The 14,794-nt window shown below is 45.5% G+C and overlaps 1 protein-coding gene across 1 annotated transcript in view; it reads left to right on the top strand.

Annotated features, from left to right (window-relative positions):
• Positions 1 to 14,794, top strand: part of LOC124711482 (cytochrome P450 6j1-like) — a 102,636-nt gene that overhangs the window by 44,944 nt on the left and 42,898 nt on the right. Inside the window, exon 3 of the mRNA XM_047241590.1 lies at positions 1,606 to 1,730. Within this exon, the coding sequence (XP_047097546.1) occupies positions 1,606 to 1,730 (125 nt within the window). The remainder of the gene's footprint in view (positions 1 to 1,605; positions 1,731 to 14,794) is intronic.

Here is a 14,794-nt window from a genome sequence, read left to right as displayed (position 1 = left end):
TGTCGCAACAATAATCCAGACACACTGCTCACGGCTTGGGAAGAACTGGCTTGTCGATTCGATGTGTGACAAATGGTGGTCACATTGACCACTTGTAAGAAAAACTGTTTGAGTTGATCTTTCATTTGACATATTATTTAACATTATAAATTGAAAGTAACGATTGCTGCAAAGCCCTAAAACTTGTACAGGGCTATTACAAATGATTGAAACGATTTCATAAATTCACTGTAGCTCCATTCATTGACATATGGTCACGACACACTACAGATACGTAGAAAAACTCATAAAGTTTTGTTCGGCTGGAGCTGCACTTCAGGTTTCTGCCGCCAGAGCGCTCGAGAGCGCACGGAGACAAAATGGCGACAGGAGCCGAGAAAGCGTATGTCGTGCTTGAAATGCACTCACATCAGTCAGTCATAACAGTGCAACGACACTTCAGGACAAAGTTCAACAAAGATCCACCATCTGCTAACTCCATTCGGCGATGGTATGCGCAGTTTAAAGCTTCTGGATGCCTCTATAAGGGGAAATCAAGGGGTCGGCTGCAGTGAGCGAAGAAACGGTTGAACGCGTGCGGGCAAGTTTCACGCGTAGCTCGCGGAAGTCGACGAATAAAGCAAGCAGGGAGCTAAACGTACCACAGCCGACGGTTTGGAAAATCTTACGGTAAAGGCTAAAGCAGAAGCCTTACCGTTTACAATTGCTGCAAGCCCTGACACCCGATGACAAAGTCAAACGCTTTGAATTTTCGGCGCGGTTGCAACAGCTCATGGAAGAGGATGCGTTCAGTGCGAAACTTGTTTTCAGTGATGAAGCAACATTTTTTCTTAATGCTGAAGTGAACAGACACAATGTGCGAATCTGGGCGGTAGAGAATCATCACGCATTCGTGCGGCAAATTCGCAATTCACCAAAAGTTAACGTGTTTTGTGCAATCTCACGGTTTAAAGTTTACGGCCCCTTTTTCTTCTGCGAAAAAAACGTTACAGGACACGTGTATCTGGACATGCTGGAAAATTGGCTCATGCCACAACTGGAGACCGACAGCGCCGACTTCATCTTTCAACAGGATGGTGCTCCAGCGCACTTCCATCATGATGTTCGGCATTTCTTAAACAGGAGATTGGAAAACTGATGGATCGGTCGTGGTGGAGATCATGATCAGCAATTCATGTCATGGCCTCCACGCTCTCCCGACTTAACCCCACGCGATTTCTTTCTGTGGGGTTATGTGAAAGATTCAGTGTTTAAACCTCCTCTACCAAGAAACGTGCCAGAACTGCGAGCTCGCATCAACGATGCTTTCGAACTCATTGATGGGGACATGCTGTGCCGAGTGTGGGAGGAACTTGATTATCGGCTTGATGTCTGCCGAATCACTAAAGGGGCACATATCGAACATTTGTGAATGCCTAAAAAAACTTTTTGAGTTTTTGTATGTGTGTGCAAAGCATTGTGAAAATATCTCAAATAATAAAGTTATTGTAGAGCTGTGAAATCGCTTCAATCATTTGTAATAACCCTGTATACCACTTTGAAACACTCTGTACAATCTGGTGAGGCACATATGGAAGTAGAGTAAAGATGAGTCTCCTTCGACAGGTGGAAGACATTACGTAGTGTCATGACACCAGGTTTCACCTCCGGTAAGATGAAGCGCATGTTCCAGTTGGTCGAAGAGTGTGGACGGGACCTGGTTGAACATCTGACAGCAGCTACGAAAGAAGGTATGGCAGCTTTTTTCAATGTTATCACTATTGTCGTTTGTATTATATTACCGTATTTGAAGATTGCTATGATATGAGTGAATAAACAGAAAAATATGGAATTTAATGTGCATTGTCCAAAACGAACAATATCAACATTCAACAGCTATTTTGAGATGCACTGTTGAATGAAGGACTCTTGCATGACTTAACAATTTTCAGCTGCAGGTATCCATATTTCTCCAGCTTATTTTATAATGTTGTCCCTCTGTGTTTGCCTGTTGTCGACATACCTGAGTTCTTTCAATTCTGAATTTCACAATGTTTGTACGAAGTTTAAGATTAGCCGTAGGACCGACGTGTACACTACACAAAACGTCGCATGATCGTTCAGGCAATAGTACATAGCGGTCAAAACTAGAAAAAAGTCCTGAAACGTATGTATAGAAAAAGCAATAGTTTTTGAGCGATGGCCCCTTTTGTCGTACGCTCTGTCCTAGCCAAAGGTCTGTTTGCACCATAAGAGGTAGGCCTACTCAATGTAGGTACATCTCAGTTTTACATTTCCATCAGCCCTCATTTGTATCCCGCAAGGTACAGTCACTTACTCTGGAACGCTTCAGCACTTCATTAGAAACTTCAGCACTTCATTAGAAAATGTCTTTCAAAATGATGCAAAGTGGTAGTTGTCCGTACCTAGGAGAGAGGATGAATCTACGAGGGTAAGTCAATTATTATCCGCAAAGTAGTTATAAAATTTTATTGTAATCAAATAGGAAACTTACAATAACATCACTTTTGGACATAGTCTCCTTGCATTTCAACGCACTTGGTCCATCGTTGTACAAGCTTCCTGATGCCCTCATAAAAGAAGGTTCTCAGTTGAGCCCTGAGCCAGGAATGTACCGCTTCTTTCACTGCTTCGTCCGAGGCAAATCGACGGCCCCTTAATGCCTGTTTGAGTGGACCAAACAAGTGAAAGTCAGAAGGGTAAGATCAGGACTATATGGAGAATGATCCAGTACTTCAAATTTGAGTTTCTGGAGCGTTTCAGCAGTGTGGGCAGCAGTATGCGGATGGGCATTGTCGTGCAACAACACAACACCTTTTGACAGCAATCCTCAGTGTTTGCTTCGAATTGCAGGCTTTGGCCTGGCAGTAAGCATCTCGCTGTAACGTACACTGTTTATTGTTGTGCACCTTTCCCCATAATGTTCCAGTACTGGACCTTGTGCGCCCCATAAAACCGTAAGCATCAGTTTTCCCGCGGACGGTTGGGTCTTGAACTTTTTATTGCACGGCGAATTTGGATGTTTACACTCCATACTCTGCCATTTACTCTCCGGCTCGTAACGATGGATCCATGTTTCGTCACCAGTAATGATCCTGTCTAAGAAGTTGTCCCCTTCATTACCATAGCGATCCGAATGTGTTTTGCAAATGTCCAAGCACGTTTGTTTATGCAACTGTGTGAGTTGTTTTGGGACCCATCTTGCACAAACTTTATGAAACCCAAGTCTGTTGTGGATGATTTTGAAGGCAGAACCGTGACTAATTTGCAGATGATGTGCCACTTTGTCAATAGTTAATCGCCTGTCTAAGAGAATCATTTCACGTGAACGCTCAATGGTTTCTTCATTTGTGGCGGTAAACGGTCGTCCAGCTCCTTCATCGTGTGTAACACTTGTACGACCATTTTGGAATTTTTCAATCCATTCATAGACACTCCGTTGTGGCAAAACGCTGTTCCCGTACTGTCCTAAAGTCTTCGACGAATTTCGACCCCTGATACACCTTCCGACCACAAAAAACCGATCACTGAACGTTGCTCTTCTTTGGTGCAAATAGACAGCGGAGCAGCCATGACTAACAGGCCGGCAGCGATAACGAAACTAACCTAGCAGCTTGAAAATTGCAAAGATATAACAACAAATAAACAAAGCATGCGTCATCAATGTAAAACGACAGTATTATCAGAATATAACTAAACTGCAGATAATTGACTTACCCTCGTGTTGTTGAAGTATTCATTCAAATATTGACAGAACTACTTTTGCACTGACGTTTTGAGAAAATTTGTCTCCCGAAACGCACTGTTTATATTGCTGGTGGAATGCAACAGATTTTAGCCGTATTCCACTGAAGATAGACACAGCACATCACAATTCACACAGATTCAACAGCCTTTGATGCTTCACTGCTGCTATTCATCTACAATGTCTGATAAAAAAAAACTGAATCACCCAGATAACATGGTGACTAAGTGTAATTTCATACACGTACACTTTATCAGCAGGTATGTAAACGATTAAAGCTACAATTCTGTGACATGTGGAACAGCAACCAGAGTGCATCAATGTTGTTTGTGTTTAGTGTTGTTACCAGGCCTGGTTGATATATAAGTTGCGCGAACAGCGTCGGACGTTGAGTGATTACTGTGAAGGACATGGAGTCAGTGTTGTCAGCTCCTGGAAGAGTTTGAAAGGGAAACTCATTCTGGGTATACTTTTGGTTGGACGGTCAATTCGTGCAATATTCAGATTTGTGGAGATGAGAGTGGCACGATGTTGGACTTCATGGAAATTTGAGGCCACGTATACTCGTCCTCGAGGTTCCAGTCGACCAAGTCTGAACACAGGAGAGATTTGCTGTATTGTGCACCAAGCAAGTCGTTATCCCTTCACATCTGCGCCTACCACTCAGAAACAAGCAATGGACTCCCTGGAGCATTCTGTGTCGTCCCACAACAATGGTCTCACACTAGCAGCTTCCGGAATATGGTATTACCATTCCAGTGTAGCGTACATTTGGAATGATGCTGTGACTGGGAAACATGGACTGCTGATGAATAACTTTGCAATGTGTCCAGCGATGAATCATGGTTCTGCAGTACCACAGATGACTATCATTGGTGAGTATGGTGGCGACCAGGAGAGGGGTCACATTCTTCCTATGTTTTGGAGAGGCACAACAGTTTTACTCCTGGTGTCAGGGTGTGGGGAGCCATGGGGCAGATCATGGGTGATAGTAATTGAGGGATCTCTGATGATAATGGTACATATCGGACATCCTCCGTGTTCTTGTATTACCTCTCATACGACAGTATGGTGACGCCATTTTTCAACAGGACAATGCTTGTCCACACGTGACAAGGATTCCTGTGAAGCGTCTGCGTGATACTGAGGTATTCGTATGGCCAACAAGATCAACAGCCCCGGTTGAAAATGTGTGGAATCAGCTTGGATGTAAACTCCAAACCATTGCAAATATCGAGGATATCAAGGACCAGTTACAACAGTCTTGGGCCAGGTTGACTCAGGAAACGATACAACTGTTTTATGACAACCTTCCTAACCCAATTAGTGCAGGGAGCCGTGTCATGGAGGGTGCAAAGTCATACTGATAAACTGGGCCGTTTGGCCAAGTTCTTTGTAAATATGACTGGGTATTGTAATCACTGAAATAACATCACATACGCTTTCAACCCGCTATGTTTCATTTCGTTTCCGCCTCCTCTCATGGGTGCTTAACATTTTTATCAGGCAGTGGAGACGTGTAGCCCATGCAGTATTTGTTCGCAGAAACCCGTGTCGAAACTCTGTCTCAGTCTCAATTCGTTCACTTCATGCGCCGGACTCTGACAACAGCTTATCAAAGAGTTTAACTGTTAGAAAAAATGCATTTGCAAACATTTTCATATTTGTCTGTTTTAAATTATTTTTGTCATATTTAAAATGTATTGTACCAACATTCAGTAGGGCACGTATCCCTTCCCTGCCACACCTTTTTGTTCTGTCACCTGCTCACGAAGTGAAAGTACCTGCCAGGAGAGCAAAATGGCCAGATTGAGATTGGTTATCCTAATGACAGACACACGCATATTTGTGCCCATTTATACTTTCATTAATCTCTTTTGCTAGAGCGAACTGAAAAGCCGCTTGCGGTCAGACATGCCACAAAGTGCACATCACTACTGCATATGCAGAGAACAGACTGTCGCGGTGGTGAGTGCTAAAAGGAAATCAGCGTTTCTTGCTTTCTCTGTGGCTACACCACGGCAATGAACGGTACGGAAAGAGTAAAACATTTAGAGAGGAAATTGGATTCGCTGGCGGAGCAGCGAGGACGCTTGACATTTCTTCGAAAAGCTTTAGTGACGAATATTCGTATCGGAGTTATCTGAGGAAGAGCAGAGATGCTTCAATTTCTTATTGGGCCTTTATGCAAAATGAATTAACGAAGCACGACACAGTGACGGGAAAAGCAATTACACTTCCCGAAATGTTAACGGCCACTTCAAAAGTCCTTGCCGCCGGTGCATTTGGAAATCCAAATTTATTTGTAGATTAGACACACTAGTCCTATCTGTCCAGCATGGGTCAGGGAAGGATACGTAAGATTGTGAGTGTGCTCCATGCGTATATCGACAGTACTTGAGCAATGCGTGGCTCTATTTAGAAATGTAGCTTGACATAGTCGTAAGGTCAGGCCATACATGTCTGCTTTCATGCCCAGTAGCTAAACTCGCAGAAAAAGACTTATACCTGTGATCCTGACGTTTAAATATCTAAGCATTATCAGGTAATCCAGTCTGCTAAGTGAAACAAGATGCAATGAAACTCAGTAATAGAAAATATAAAAACGTTTTATTCTAATGTATAATTGTCAGCAAAAGGTTTAAATCGAATGAACTATTTTATTCAGTCAGTCAAACATAGAAACTGTTAAAAATGGTGGACCTACAATAAACCATTAAAATGTGAAATAAGATGATTCTCAAATGCAGTGAAGCTTGCTTATATGCGTAAATACACGGAAGCGCCAAAGAAACTGGTATATCCATGAGGATTCAAATACTGATGTATGTAAACAGGCAGAATACGGCGCTGTGGTTGGCAATGCCTATAGAAGACAACAAATGCCTGGCGCAGCTGTTAGATCGGTTGCTGTTGCTACAATGGCAGGTTATAAAGATTTAAGTGAGTTTGAACGTGGTGTTCAAGTCGGCGCACGAGTGATGGGACACAGCATCTACAAGGTACCGATGAAGTTGGGAGTTTCCAGTACGATTATTTCACGAGTGTACCGTGAATATCAAGAATCCCGTAAAACATCAAATCCCTGACATCGCTACCGTCGGAAAACTATACTGCAAGAGCTGGACCAACGACGACTGAAGAGAAGCATTCGACATGGCAGAAGTACTACCCTTCCGAAAATTGCTGCAGACTCCAGGGTCGGGCCATCAACAAATGTCAGCGTGCGAACCATTCAACGAAACATCATCAATATGGGCTTTCGGAGCCGAAGGCCCACTCGTGTATCCTTGATAACTGCACGACACAAAGCTTTACGCCTCGCCTGGGCCTGTCAACATCGACATTGGACTGTTGATGACTGGAAACATGTTGCCTGGTTGGACAAGTCTCGTTTCAAATTGTATCGAGCGGATGGAAGTGTATGGGTATGGAGACGACCTCAAAAATCCATGGACCCTGCATGTCAGCACGGGACTGTTGAAGTTGGTGGAGGCTCTGTAATGGTGTGGGGTGTGTGCAGTTGGAGTGATAGGGGACCCCTGATACGACTCTGACGGGTGACACATACATAAGCATTCTGTCTGACGACCTGCATCTGTTGATGTCCGTTGTGCATTCCGACAGGCCTGGGCAATTCCAGCAGGACAGTGCGACACCCCACACAACAATAATTGCAACAGAATGGTTCTAGGAACACTCTTCTGAGTTGAACCTCTTCCGCTGGCCACCAAACACCCCAGACATGAACATTATTGAGCATATGTGGGATGCCTTGCAACTTGCTGTTCAGAAGAGATCTCAGCCTCCTCGTATTCTTACGGATTTATGGACAGCCCTGTAAGATTCATGGTGTCATTTCCCTCCAGCACTACTCCAGAAATTAGTTAGGTCCATGCCACATCATGTTACAACACTTCTGCATGATTGCGGGGGCCCAACACGATATTAGGCACGTTGCTTTGGCTCTTCAGTGTAGAATGGTAGCATAATCCCCAGGTGCTATCCATACATCGCCAGTGCACAAAAAACAAAGCCTCAGTTCATTAACTAAACACAACTTGCACGCCAAGTCATAAAGCCCACTTAAGGCACTCAACATATCAATATGTGTGAATTCATGAGTAGATCCTCGCATTCTATTTGGTTTGAATTCCAAGAGTGCAATCGAAATAAGTTATGAAGTTCAATCCTGTATATCGTCTAATACTCACAATAATGTCAAAGGTCCAGTCAGCTCTCAAAATTTGACCCACTGGCTCGGAAGTTTTACAAGTACGAACGAATCTTAAAGTATTCACGTGGTCACTTTCCACCCAAAAAAAAAAAAAGCTTTTACTGCTTTTTCAGGTAAACCAAGTGTTACCTGAAGACTGTCCTGCACAAATCTTGACTACTGAACCCATATGCCAGCTCGACACAGTCTGCAAACTCAGCTTCCCCTGAGTCCTTCCTTGCTCCCAGCCGGCCGCGGTGGCCGTGCGGTTCTGGCGGAACCGCGGGATTGCTACGGTCGCAGGTTCGAATTCTGCCTCGGGCATGGGTGTGTGTGATGTCCTTAGGTTAGTTAGGTTTAAGTAGTTCTAAGTTCTAGGGGACTTATGACCTAAGATGTTGAGTCCCATAGTGCTCAGAGCCATTTGAACCAAACTTGCTCCCAAGAGACACTCCGTGAGCCAGAATGCCCAATCACCTCGCCGTTCTCGCCAGTCAGAACTAGTGTTTTCCTACCAAGAACATGCACAGTTTACTTAAATTTAGAAAATGGAAAACCATTTGAGTAATAACAAAGATACAAATTAGGCACATGATTTAAATAAATGTTCACTTTCTTCTGGTTCTGTAGAGTCCAAACACAATATTCTGTACTAAAACTGTAGTCATAAATAATCACAGATCTGGTGCATATACATTTACGACAAATAACAAAGAATATACGTTAAAACTTATCCAATGGTATCAAATTTTGTGGACAATACCCCATTTTTAAGTTGCAACTACCTTTAATACTGGCCAAACTAACTTTTAGTCAAATAAATCAGCAAACAGTTAATGATCAAGACATGTGTAATAAGGTAATGTAATGGCGAGATATGAGAATTGCCATACTGCATTCATTTTTTGTTTTAACTTTGGAGAATACGATGGTCTGAAATCTTCACATACGGTATTAAGAAATATATAAAAACGAAAAAAATCCATAAATAAAATATGTATAAATGTGTGGCATTCAGGAATGATAGCTAAAGCCCTAAGCTATCGTCCAGTACTATGAAAAGTTCAGCAGTTACTAATTTACCGACATTTGTAAGAACACTCAAATTTGTTTACGGTGATCACTTAACATGTATAGTTTGTATGATAATTATAATAGTAATGTCTCTAAAGGTGGGACTCAGTGTCGTGAGTACTCTGTCATCTTTGTAACTGTTCTATGATGAACCATCGAATTATTACAGAGTTAAGAAATATTTAAATATCGCCATCTTCCAAAATGAAGAAAACACCGCCATTGCCCACGTCTTACACATTGAACCATACTTTCTATTGACCAGAAGCTCACTCTGGCCATAAACTTCCTCAAGAAAAACCATCGTTTATCGGCGGTTAAGTTGTAAAAATATAATTGCTGTATAATTGCTTGCATGTTGAATCAGTTTCAGGCTTTTAGAATGTTGCTAATGCTGTCTTTCGCCGTTCTCAACACTGGCTCTCTATTTACTCTTTAGCACCCAGAAAGTGATTTAACAAAATGTGAAGCCTGTAATTAGAGTTCCTAGTGCCCACTTCATCTGAGAATACCATTATAGCTGCAGCTTATAGCTCTGAGGAATTAGGAGATTGTCCGGGATTTCTAATCAAAAACGATTTTCCAAAATAGTTGAGTATATTCTGAAATTCACTGATAAAAAACACAAGTATCCCTACAACCTAACTAACAGAGCAGTTTAGAGTCTAATGCGCTGATGCAACTATAAATGTCCGAATTAAATGTTAAAAAGAATGCTCGCCATAATTTGATGAGAGTATTTCATCAAACGCCACGCTAAATAATTGGTAGAATGTCTGTCCCGCGACGGCACGTAAAAATACAATACGCAAACTGAAGCTAGATAATGAAAATCATCCCAGAATTAACACTTCACTTGAAATGATTTCATGGTTCCGCGTATCTCTGGTAACTTAATACGGCACCCGAGGCTGTTTGTAGCAGTGATACCGATGCGACGCGACTCCCGACACAGATGGCGTGTTATTCAGCGTCTGGAGAGAACTGGGGCCTTGCTTCCTCGCGCAACGTTCTTATATATAAAGCCGCGGTGCGGACGGATAAGGGAACGCCTGATCAGATCGGCTCTCCCGACTAGCCGCTGGGCTAGTAACGCACCACTTCAAGTTACATAATAATTTATAGCTTCTTTTGCTGATGGCCGATGAAGCTCTTAATTTAAACGTGCATTCAGCACGCAGGTAAGTATTGATAATAAAATTTTGACGTGGCTAAGTTAAATATTTTGGGCGAGAGAATTAATTTAATTACACTGCACGCAGTAGATGAGCTCTGAACTGGCCCTTTTGAGATCCGCTATCGCTATAATTTTATAGATGTTCAAAAGAAACTTTTCACATCTTCATAGTCATAGCGGACCTCCAACCTATTTAAATCTAAACATCCTAGCCTTATTTATTAGCCTACTTAATCTATCTTGCTTCCTTCAGTTTTGAGACGAAAACCAGAAAATCATGAATTTCCACTAAAGTCTTAATTTGTGAAATCCAAAGTACTGTTTTTATTAAATCATTATGAAAGATGAATCTAAATATAAATTTTGAAGTCTCTAGCTCTTTTCTGTTGCGCCAATGATTTTTTCAGAAAAACGTCCAAATTTCGAAAATGGCTGAAGTTATCGAACTGATATTTAACACACATTAATTTAGTATTACTTCTGACATGCTAGAAAAGTTTTAGGTCATTTGCTTGATTTTTAAGGTATTGTGCAACATTTCTGACGTCAGAGCTAGTTACAGCAGACTGGCTGGCACACAATGGAAACTGATGTGAATTTACTACAGCGTGAGTAGGCTGCTTCCCTACAACTGGTCGTTCCTTTGTAGGCGAGCGCGTGAATGACAGTGAAAGCCCCTTCTGTCATATGCCTCAACGGCATGCTTCAGCCAAACCAACTCTTACATCCCCCCTGCGGGTCCGGGGATTAGAATAGGCCCGAGGTATTCCTGCCTGTCGTAAGAGGCGACTAAAAGGAGTCCATCCCCCTCACGGGGGTAGTTAGCGCCTGCGTCCGGAGACGGACGGTTTCACGACCTATAATCATGGTCTTTTTGGTTTTTCACTTCTCGTTTCTTCCTTCCTTTTGTTGGTTCCTTTCTTTGCTCTTCTCCACCCTACTGTCTTCCTTACTCTTTCCCTTGACTTCTCCTTGCCTTCTCATTGCCTTTTTCTCCTTGCCTTCTCATTGCCTTCTCATTGCCTCCTTCTCCTTGCTTTCTCATTGCCTTCTTCTCCTTGCCTTCTCTGGTCTCCGCCTCGGCGTTTGAGACAGTCTGTCCTCTTTCTCCCTCTCTCTTCTTTTTCCTCTTCTTCCTTCCTCCCTGTGCGTGTCTGAAGGCCGACCCACGCGTTCGCACGCGTAGCCGGTGACGGGGTAACGCGTAAGTCCCCGCCCTGGGTAGACATGTAAGGCACGCGCGTACCCCCGGGTAAAGGCCAGGCCCGGGGAGGGGTGATTGCCTGAGCTGATACCTTCTGACCATGCCGATTGGTCCCTCCGTCTGTTTCTCGGGAGGTGTGACCTGAGGTGTAAACATTCACCTAAGGCGGGAGTGCCCTCTGAGAGGGTCCCCACAAGGAAGGAGCGCGCCATCGGAGACGCTGGCAATCATGGGGGATTCCTCCGCAATGGATTCTACTCCATCGCTTTCGACTTCGACCCACAAACGGAAACGTGACCAGCCAACAGTGACAAAAGTACTACCGCCTGCCCCACAGTTCCTCGTAGTTTCTCGATCTGAGGACGGAAAGGATTTTTCCTCTGTCAACCCTTTCGTTATTCAGAAGGGCGTAGATGCCATAGCCGGATCTGTCAAATCTTGTACCAGGTTGCGTAACGGTACCTTATTACTAGAAACTGAGAGTGCCTTTCAGGCACAAAAACTGCTTCGGGCCACACCCTTGTACACGTTCCCTGTCCGGGTGGAGGCCCACCGCACTTTGAATTCGTCTCGTGGTGTAGTCTATAGTAGCTCTCTCGACGGATTGACTGACGAGGAGCTTCAATCTTTCCTCGCTGAGCAGGGCGTGACGGCTGTCCATCGGGTCATGAAAAAGGTCAACAATGACCTTGTACCGACCCGGACACTTTTCTTAACCTTCGATAGTGTTAAGCTGCCATCGCGCATCAAGGCGGGCTACGAGGTTATTTCTGTCGCCCCTATGTCCCGACACCTACGCGCTGCTACCAGTGTCAGCGTTTCAATCACACTCGACAGTCTTGCTCCAATGCGGCTAAATGTGTCACTTGTGGCAGGGATGCCCATGAGGGTGACTGTCCACCTCTGTCTCCTCGTTGTGTGAACTGTCAGGGTGACCATGCCGCATCCTCCCGCGACTGTCCTGTCTATAAGGAAGAACGCTGTATCCAGGAAATTCGAGTCAAAGAGAAAGTGTCCACCTCGGCTGCTCGCAAGCTATTGGCTAGTAGGAAGCCCACGCTGCTCCCAGCGGGGAAATACAGCACTGTCCTCGCCTCTCCTCGGACTACCCGGGAGGTAGCAACCCAGGCATGCGATCTGACCTTCAGCACCACGGTCGTCCGTTCGCCCAGTGCTAAGATCGCGCGGTCGACGTCTCCTCTTCCTCCCATCGCCCCACAGACACCAGCCACTTCCTCAGCTTCTGCTCAGTCGAAGACCCCGAAGTCAGATGCAAGGGGCCTTCAAGAAGGAACCATCCCGTGCAGACTTCCTCCGTCCCTCGACCTCCCAGCCTTCGACCGGTACTTCCACCAAACGTCCTTCTAAAAAGGCGCATAGGAAGCACAGTTCTCCTTCTCCACTGCGGCGCCTTTCTTCTCCTGCGCCACCCAGCGGTTGCCGCCCCAGGCCGTCATCCGTTTCGCCTGGCCGCACCGCTGGTAGCCGAACACCTGGCCGTTCACCGACGGAGGACGCTCCCCCTCCCGGCCATCCTCCCGAGATGGCCGATGAACCTATAGACCCCATGGACGATGACTGTCCGCCTCCTGCTAGCGGCGGCAGTGCTCGCTTGAAGCCAGGCCCTAAGCGGCCTTCGAGGTGACCCCTTCTCTCAACTTCCTTTTCTTACGATGGCACTTATTAACTGGAATATTCGCAGCATTCGCTCCAACCGAGAGGACTTGAAGTTGCTGCTCCGCTTGCATCGTCCGCTCGTCGTAGCCCTCCAGGAAACGAAGCTACGCCCATGCGATCAAATTGCCTTGGCACACTACACCTCTGTGCGTTTTGACCTACCCCCTGTGGTAGGTATCCCAGCTCATGGAGGGGTTATGTTGCTGGTCCGGGATGATATTTACTACGATCCCATCACGTTGCACACCGGCCTGCAGGCAGTTGCCATCCGCATTACTCTCCCCACTTTTACTTTTTCCTTTTGTACCGTTTACGCTCCATCGTCATCTGCCGTTACCAGGGCAGACATGACGCAACTTATTGCTCAGCTACCTGCACCATTTTTGTTAACTGGAGACTTCAATGCCCACCATCCTCTTTGGGGCTCTCCAGCATCCTGCCCGAGAGGCTCCTTGCTAGCAGACCTTTTCAACCAGCTCAATCTTGTCTGCCTCAATACTGGCGCCCCTACTTTTCTTTCGGACACATCTCATACCTATTCCCATTTAGACCTCTCTATATGTACTCCCCAACTTGCACGCCGGTTTGAGTGGTATGCACTTGCTGATACATATTCGAGCGACCACTTCCCGTGTGTTATCCATCTCCTGCAGCATACTCCCTCTCCGTGCTCCTCTCGTTGGACCATCTCCAAGGCAGACTGGGGGCTCTTCTCTTCCAGGGCGACCTTTCAGGATAAAACCTTCACAAGCTGCGATCGTCAGGTCGCACACCTCACGGAAGTCATTCTCGCTGCTGCTGAATATTCCGTCCCTCACCCTACTTCTTCTCCTCGTCGCGTACCAGTCCCCTGGTGGACCGCAGCATGTAGAGACGCTTTACGTGCTCGTCGACGTGCTTTACGCACCTTTAAACGCCACCCTACAGTGGCGAATTGTATTAATTATAAACGATTACGTGCTCAGTGTCGTCGTATTATTAAAGAAAGCAAGAAAGCCAGCTGGGCTGCTTTCACAAGCACCTTCAACAGTTCTACTCCTTCTTCTGTTGTCTGGGGTAGCCTGCGCCGGCTATCTGGCACTAAGGTCCACTCCCCTGTTTCTGGCTTGAAGGTCGCGAATGAAGTCCTTGTGGCCCCTGAGGCTGTCTCCAATGCCTTCGGCCGCTTTTTCGCCGAGGTTTCGAGCTCCGCTCATTACCACCCTGCCTTCCTCCCCCGCAAACAGGCAGAGGAGGCTAGGCCACCTGACTTCCGCTCCTCGAATTGTGAAAGTTATAATGCCCCATTCACCATGCGGGAACTCGAAACCGCACTTGGCCGATCACGGTCCTCCGCTCCAGGGCCTGATTCTATTCATATTCAGATGCTGAAGAACCTTTCTCCTGCGGCCAAAGGTTTTCTTCTTCGTACATACAATCGCATCTGGATTGAGGGACATGTTCCCGCATGCTGGCGCGAGTCTATTGTTGTCCCGATTCCTAAGCCGGGGAAGGACAAGCACTTGCCTTCCAGTTATCGACCTATCTCGCTTACCAGCTGTGTCTGTAAAGTGATGGAGCGAATGGTTAACTCTCGATTGGTTTGGCTGCTCGAGTCTCGACGCCTACTTACCAATGTACAATGTGGATTTCGAAGGCGCCGCTCTGCTGTTGACCGTCTGGTTACCTTGTCGACCTTCATTATGAATAACTTCTTGCGGA

The sequence above is a fragment of the Schistocerca piceifrons genome, chromosome 8 (assembly GCF_021461385.2).
Source record: "Schistocerca piceifrons isolate TAMUIC-IGC-003096 chromosome 8, iqSchPice1.1, whole genome shotgun sequence".
Classification (NCBI taxonomy): domain Eukaryota; kingdom Metazoa; phylum Arthropoda; class Insecta; order Orthoptera; family Acrididae; genus Schistocerca; species Schistocerca piceifrons.
The sequence above is the reverse complement of the archived record's forward strand: the minus strand, read 5'-3'. Positions and strand labels throughout refer to the sequence as shown.